Source organism: Myotis davidii, unplaced genomic scaffold, assembly GCF_000327345.1.
Source record: "Myotis davidii unplaced genomic scaffold, ASM32734v1 scaffold187, whole genome shotgun sequence".
Taxonomy (NCBI): Eukaryota; Metazoa; Chordata; class Mammalia; order Chiroptera; family Vespertilionidae; genus Myotis; species Myotis davidii.
In genome coordinates, this window is record NW_006383018.1 from 7,729,882 (window position 1) to 7,738,136 (window position 8,255).

General features: G+C 37.4%; 1 protein-coding gene across 3 annotated transcripts in view; it reads left to right on the forward strand.

Annotated features, from left to right (window-relative positions):
* Positions 1–8,255, forward strand: part of MIOS (missing oocyte, meiosis regulator, homolog (Drosophila)) — a 37,132-nt gene that overhangs the window by 5,548 nt on the left and 23,329 nt on the right. For all 3 annotated transcript variants that reach the window (XM_006779250.2, XM_015558333.1, XM_015558332.1), the window contains exons 2-3: positions 1,487–2,828; positions 3,157–3,255. In XM_006779250.2, the coding sequence (XP_006779313.1) occupies positions 1,535–2,828; positions 3,157–3,255 (1,393 nt within the window). In that variant the 5' untranslated portion in view covers positions 1,487–1,534. The remainder of the gene's footprint in view (positions 1–1,486; positions 2,829–3,156; positions 3,256–8,255) is intronic.

Consider the following 8,255-nt stretch of genomic DNA (forward strand, 5'->3'; position numbering starts at 1 on the left):
AAGTATGTTTGAGTTGAATTTATTTAGTATATCTTTATTAGGAGTCTGTGCCAGGCTCTATATCTAGAGATATGAATGAACCGTAGCTTCACCCTTTAAGAACTGACATGAATGTAACCATACCAGTTGTCATGAAGATTGTAAGTATCTTTCTTCATTTTTAATCCAGACTATAATTTGCTCTAGCCAGATTTGTTTAGAAACAGACATTTATAGTTTTGTAAGTAGTTTTTATTACTAAACTATTATTTTAACATAGCTATTTTTAGTTTGTGCTTAAGATACTAGAATATTTTTTAAAAAATCTCATTTTGATAAAGTTTATAGAAATGAAAACTGAAAATGCCTCTAGTGATTACTTAATTCAGTTTCCCAAAGTGCAATTTGTGTACTATTGGTCATAAACAGGATGATTTTAGGTAAAACATAGTCAAGTATTTTTTAATTTTTTAAGAATAGTTTAGCCCTAGTCAGTTGGCTCAGTGGACAGAGTATCAGCCTGTGGACTGAAGGGCCCCGGGTTCAATTCCGGTCAAGGGCACATGCCTGGGTTGCGGGCTCAGTCCCCAGGAGGGGGCCTGCAGGAGGCAGCTGATCAATGATTCTCTGTCATCATTGATGTTTCTATCTCTACCTCTTCCTTTCTCTCTGAAATCAGTAAAAATACATTAAAAGATAAAAAGAGAATAGTTTATTGATTTTTAGAGGGGGAGGGAGGGAGGGAGGAAGGGAGGCCTAGGGACCCCACTGGTGCACGAATCAGTGCACTCGGCCTTTAGTATACATAATGCATAAGATCTTTGTTTAATCTCTCCCCGCCCTCCCCCTCCCCCTTCCCCTCTGAGATTCATCAGTCTGTTCCATGTTTCCATGCCTATGGTTTCTGCTCCTTCCGTTGAGCGTCTGCCCCATGGTGGTCACTGCCCCATTACTGGCCAGTCGACTGGTTGCTTAGGCTTTTATATATATATAGATTAATTAAAATTAAATAAAATTTAAAATTTTTACTAGTCATATTTCTTAGGCTCAGTGGCTCACATGTAGCTAGTAGCTACCATATTGAACAGTGCAGACTTAGAACATTTCTATCATTGCAGAAAGTACAAATGGATAGTACTGATCTAAACATGATTTATAACTCCTTAAAATGTGACCCCCTTCAACTAGATGATACTTATTAATGTTCTCACCACACTGAAGTCATTTTAACCCTGAGGTTAAATTGAAGGTACTAGTAACAGAGAAATTAAGATAATTGATCTTGGGGGAAATAAAGCCAGAATGGAGTGCTCAGATTTTTACCAGTCATCTTATTGGAGGAAGTTCCCCCCACTTTTTATCATGAAATATTATCTTGGATTCATAGCAGATAGAAGAAATATATATACATTGAAAAACAGAGTACTGTATTTCCTGACTTTCTGAATAGTTTTTTCAACTTAGAATTATATTTTGTTAACATTTTAAACTTTTCATTTTCAAACAGATATTCAGTGAATGGACCTGACTGGACACTTTGAGCACATCAATAAACATGAGCGGTACCAAACCTGATATATTGTGGGCACCACACCAGGTTGATAGATTTGTTGTATGTGACTCAGAACTGAGCCTTTATCATGTGGAATCTACTGTGAATTCGGAACTCAAAGCTGGATCTTTACGTTTATCTGAAGACTCTGCGGCTACTTTGCTATCAATAAATTCAGATACACCCTATATGAAATGTGTTGCTTGGTATCTTAATTATGATCCTGAATGTCTCCTAGCAGTTGGACAAGCAAATGGTCGAGTTGTACTTACAAGTCTTGGTCAAGATCACAACTCAAAGTTCAGAGATTTGATAGGAAAAGAATTTGTTCCAAAACATGCACGACAATGCAATACTCTTGCATGGAATCCATTGGATAGTAACTGGCTTGCTGCTGGTCTAGATAAACATAGAGCTGATTTTTCAGTGCTGATTTGGGATATCTGCAGCAAATATACTCCTGATATAGTCCCCATGGAGAAAGTGAGACTTTCAGCAGGTGAAACTGAAACAACATTATTAGTAACAAAACCACTTTATGAATTAGGACAGAATGATGCTTGTCTCTCTCTTTGTTGGCTTCCACGGGACCAGAAACTTCTCCTTGCTGGTATGCATCGTAACCTAGCCATATTTGATCTTCGGAATACAAGCCAAAAGATGTTTGTAAATACAAAAGCTGTTCAGGGGGTGACAGTAGACCCATACTTCCATGATCGTGTTGCTTCCTTCTATGAAGGTCAGGTTGCAATATGGGATCTTAGGAAATTTGAGAAGCCAGTTTTGACTCTGACTGAGCAACCAAAACCCTTAACAAAAGTTGCATGGTGTCCAACTAGGACTGGTCTGCTTGCCACTTTAACAAGGGATAGTAATATTATTAGATTATATGATATGCAACACACACCCACTCCAATTGGGGATGAAACTGAACCCACAATAATTGAAAGAAGTGTGCAACCTTGTGACAATTACATTGCTTCCTTTGCTTGGCATCCGACAAGTCAAAATCGAATGATAGTTGTAACTCCCAACCGAACAATGTCTGACTTCACTGTTTTTGAAAGGATATCTCTTGCCTGGAGCCCAATTACATCTTTAATGTGGGCTTGTGGTCGTCATTTGTATGAATGTACAGAAGAAGAAAATGCTAATTCTTTAGAAAAAGATATAGCAACGAAGATGCGCCTTCGGGCTTTATCAAGGTACGGACTTGATACAGAACAAGTGTGGAGAAACCATATTTTAGCTGGAAATGAAGATCCACAGCTCAAGTCACTCTGGTATACTCTGCACTATATCCTTTGTGTTATGAATTTTGAGATGAATCAGGTAGAAATGTTCTTGAAGTTTATTGAAAGGTCAGTCTATAAATATACTGAATGTTTTATATGCAAATACAAGTTATATAATGCTAAAATTACAAACTAAAATTGTTTAAAGTTGTAGAACTTGAAATACTGCTTTGCAGATTGTGTAGGAGGAAGAAAGAATAACTCCATAATAGAGTAGAATCACCTTGCTTTCACTGACGCCTATTATGAATTGGCTTCAAATCAAAATAAATTTAGCTTTGAGATATTTTATTATGTATTATTACTAGTATTTCCTATGCATTTAAATACTCATGAAGCAGTATACAGAAGATATGGACCAGAAATCTCCAGGCAACAAAGGATCATTGGTTTATGCAGGAATTAAATCAATTGTAAAATCATCTTTGGGTAAGAAAATTCTATTTTCTGCAATACGTTCATAATTTTTGTCCTTTTATATTTCCCCATTTATGTATTTCAGGATAGTATACATAAATACATTTTTTTTCTCTTTTGGGTTTTGAGTAGGTATTTTTGTAAATTGTGACTTAAATACATAATTGTTTTTTATGAAGACTCATTTTTAGAGGTATTACATTAGATGATTTATAGGATCCTGGTTGTTAGTTAGAATTTTATTATACTTTTTTTTTTTTTAATATATTTTATTGATTTTCTACAGAGAGGAAGGGAGAGAGATAGAGAGTTAGAAACATCGATGACAGAGAAACATCGATCAGCTGCCTCCTGCACATCCCCCACTGGGGATATGCCCGCAACCCAGGTACATGCCCTTGACCGGAATCGAACCCGGGACCCTTCAGTCCGCAGGCTGATGATCTATCCACTGAGCCAAACCAGTTTCGGCAGAATTTTATTATACTTTTATTATACTTTGCGTTTATAAAAACTAAATTTCTCATTGAAGAAGCCCTCTTTTTATTTTGTTGCTTACTTTCACTTAGCTATCTAATGGCAAGGTCTATATGTAATTGACACCAAGTATGGCCTTACTTAAAGGACTCTTACCTGAAATAGTCCTTGCTGATTGAATGTGTGAATTACTATAGGATTGAAATTGATAGACTACTGAAGAATAAAGTGAAGAAGACAAAAGAGCCAAACTTATTATTTTTTTCTACTGACTTTAATGTTTTTATTGAAATTAAATTGTAGGTTATACTACAGTCATCTCCCCAAATGAGGATTTCATATCTAGCTTTTGATAGCAATCACATTTGGGCCTAATTCAAGCTGCTAGAAAAGTCACATTATTTAGTCAGAGTGTTAGCAGAAGTAATAAATCCAACTTGGATTTTAATATGACTTTCAATAGTATAAAAATAATACTAAGTAAATTGCTATTTTTAAGAGTAGGTTAAGTATTTTGATTAAACTCTTATAATTTTTAAAAGGACTGTCAACTTTAGTTGAGTCCAGCTGGAGTGGCTCAGGTGATTGAGCATTGTCACGTGTGCTGAAAGGTTGCCAGGAAGGTTAGATTGCTGGACAGGCCACACGCCTGGGTTGTGGGTTTGATCCCTGGTTGAGGAGTGTACAGAAGGCAGCCAATTGCCGTTTCCTCTCACATTGATGCCCCTCTCTCTTCCTCCGTCCTCCCCACCCTTCTCTCCCTCCCTCCCTCCCTCCCTCCCAGCATGTCCTTGGATGAAGATTAAAAAGCTCAAAAAAATTGCTTTAGTTCACATTGATAAAGATGCAGTGGACTACTTTTTTGACCTATTTCATTTAGGTGTTCTCATTAGCTCTCCCCAAAAAAAGTAATTTTTATTATAAATAATAAAATGAGTGACTTCAATTTAAAGCTTCTACTTTTTACTAATATAAGTAAAAGGACAGATATACTGTATTATCCCTGTCAGTGAACCTGAATACCGAGGTTCATGATTTTAGAATTACTGCAAAGAATTAAACATGGAGTTTACAAAATTTTTAGTATTTTATCTAAAAAGTAGATCAGGCCACATTGCATTCTCAGTTATTCTGAGGCTTATTGTTTTTGTTATATTTTGATATGTTTAGGGAAAACCCACCCAACTACCTCTGAGGAAAAGCAAGAGGGAAGGTGGAATATCTGTGGTTTTGGTACAGTAGAGACAAACTGAGTATCTTGACTTAAGTCAAGTGGTCTTTACCCAAACTAAAAAAACAAAACTACCTTTGGAAAGATTTCCTCATTGCTAGACTAGACCTTCAGCTTTTTGTTTGGTTTGGATTATATGTTTTTGTTTGTACAACCCAAAAGTAATAGAGAAATGACTGTCAAAGATAGCATTCCTAGGTTTCAATCTTTTATCTGGCTATACTCCATTCTCTAATGGTATCTCTAATACCATTGTATTAATAATAAAAGACCATTATGCGTTAATAATTTAACACATAATCTATACATTGAGCCATCTTGCCCAGCATAATTTAATCAAATTTATTATAACACAGCTATATTTAAACTTTGGTGGCAAATATATTTAGTGCTTACTATGAATTAGACATCATGCCAATTGCTTTCTCCATGTTACTTTAATTCTTACTACAATGTGAGGTAAATTTATTCACTCATTCAGCAAATATTTATTAGTTGTTCACTATGTGCTAAGAATTGTTCTAGGAACTGGAGACATAATTATGAACAATATATCAGTTATGGATACTGAACAAGATAGCTAAAACAGGCGGTTATAACATGAAGAAGAACAGACAATTATATATAGAATTCCTGATCTGTTTGTAGGTGTTGAGAAAGTTTCCTGGAGGAGGTAAAGGCAAAGACAAAGTCCAGGCAGGGACACCATATGCCTGAGCCCCAAGGCGAAGGAGCATAGCATATGCAGGTATTGCTGGAACAGAGCATGTGAGAGAAAGTGAAGAAAGAATGGATATTAGAAAGTAAGCAATGGGTAACTCATGGTAATAATTTAGGGAGATTTATCCTGTAACAAGGGGAAACCAAGGAAATATTTTAAAGAATAGTGACAATTAGATTGTGTTTTATAAGCTGTCACTGAGGAATGAATTGAAGAGGATCAAGATTGATGGTAGGCACCTCAGAGAAGCCACAGTAATCAGGAAAGATATGATGGTGTTCTTACCAAGGTTAGTGGCAGAGGAGCTAGAGAAATGTGGATAAATTAGAGATTGGGACACAATTTAATGATTAATTGGATAAAGGGGATGGAGGAGAAGGAAAAGTGAAAAGATAACATAGTTAGCTTAGGAAACTGGTTTAATACTGGTATTCATTAATTATATAGGCATCACATAGGAAGAGCATATTTGAGAAGAGTAAGAATTTTATTTAGGAATAAATTGAATCGAGATAGTTAGATGGAGATATCCAGGGGGCAAGGAATTTAGAGTATGTTGAAGAAGTAAAGTCATCCATTTTACATGATTCAAGAAATTTGACTAGAAGAAGGAGGATAAAAATATATACAGTAGTAGTAGTAACAGCAGGTGAATTTGGGGTCAAAGAGGACTTTTGTATTGCTTTGTTTTTGTTTTGAACATGGGATTAATTTAAGTATGTTTAAATGCTGATGGGAAAAAACCCAAAGAAAGAGGTTGAAGATGAGGAGATAAGGAGGTGAGCAAAATTCCTAGGAATGGGTGAGAAAGAGATCCAAAGCTTTAGATATGAGTATGTACACCTCCATATTAGCCAGAGGGAAAGGGGAAAGGTATGCAGTTAGTTTAAGGTTCAGTGACAAGAGCTGAGGGCTTTGCTACCTGATGACTCCTGTTTTCTCAATATAGTAGGTTTGCTTGTTGAGAAAGAGCAAGAAGGTTGTCTAGAGAAGATGGGGAGAAGAGCAGAGAGAGTTGTCTTGAGAAACATGGGAAGATTGTGGAGAAATGTTTTACCAGAGGAAAGAATAAAGGGCAGTGTGGCAAGAGAATTAAGAAAACGACTCAATTGTTGACCCTTGGAATCTAGCTTGGATAGAGAGGAAAATGGGAGGAAAAAACTGTAAAACTATGAGTGGTCAAGAGAGTATGAGGTTGAAGCATAGAAAATTAGATTTTCAGAAGACTTTGAGGTTGTGGTGAGACAATGGCTCTTTTGGCCCTGGACAGATGGCTCAGTTGTTTGGAGCATTGTCCCATGCACCGGAAGGTCACAGGTTTGATTCCTGATCAGGGCACATACCTAAGTAGTCCGGGTGCATACAAGAGACAACCAGTCGATGTTTCTCTCTCCCCTTTCCTCTCTTCTAAAAATCAAATCAATTAAAATATATCCTTGGGTGATAACAAAAAAAAAAAATTGGCTCTTTTGGAGGACAATTTGGAGAGTGTCCATGAAAGTGGGTAAAGTCTTGGAGGTGTTGACCACTGGAGATAAGGAAGCAAAGGATCAAAGAGGCTAGTTTATTGGACACTCTAAGTATTGAAATCAACAAGTATGACAATAATGCATGCTCCGAGGGAATGTCTTGTACAGTCTTGTAGAGCAGTTTTTACAGTGTTCTCAATAGGTATAATTTCTTCCTTTTAAGATAGAAAATTGTGTAATAAATTTCGGTCAGCTTTTCATCCAACATGATGAAAACTGATCTAGAGAACTTACCTATTCAGAATTACTTGAAAGGGTAAAATAGCTAGGATTTAGTGTTTTTAACAACAAAACGTGCTTAAAAATACTGCATAATTTTACTTCTTTGTTTTTATATAGTTTTAAAAGTGCAACATATTAATATCTACAAATAGCAAAGTGTCTTATTGCTGGTGTAGTATTTGAAACAAATTTTCTTTTTTTAAATATATTTCTTTATTGATTTCAGAGAGGAAGGAAGAGGGAGAGAGAGATAGAAACATCAATGATGAGAGAGAAGCATTGATTGGCTGCCTCCTGCACGTCCCGACTGGGGATCGAGCCCGCAACCCAGGCATGCGGCCTTGGCCAGAATCAAACCTGGGACCCCTCCTTCTGCAGGCCGATGCTCTATCCACTGAGCCAAACTGTCTAGGGCTTGAAACAAATTTTAAAAAATGTTTTTTAATGTTTAAGTGAACTTGTTTCTCTTGCAACCGTCAATAAAATGTTGATTCTATTATTCCTATACTAGGGGCCCGGTGCACGAAATTCGTGCACTGGGTGTGTGTGTTGCGGGGGGAGTGTCCCTCAACCCAGCCTGCCCCCTCTCACATACTGGGAGCCCTCAGGCGTTGACCCCCATCACCCTCCAATCGCAGGATCAGCCCCTTGCCCAGGCCTGACGCCTCTGTTAGAGGCATCAGGCCTGGTCAAGGGGCTGATTCTGCGATTGGAGGGTGATGGGGGTCAACGCCTGAGGGCTCCCAGTATGTGAGAGGGGGCAGGCTGGGCTGAGGGACCCTCTCCCCCCACACACTCCCCCCATGCACGAGTTTCGTGCACCGGGCACCCA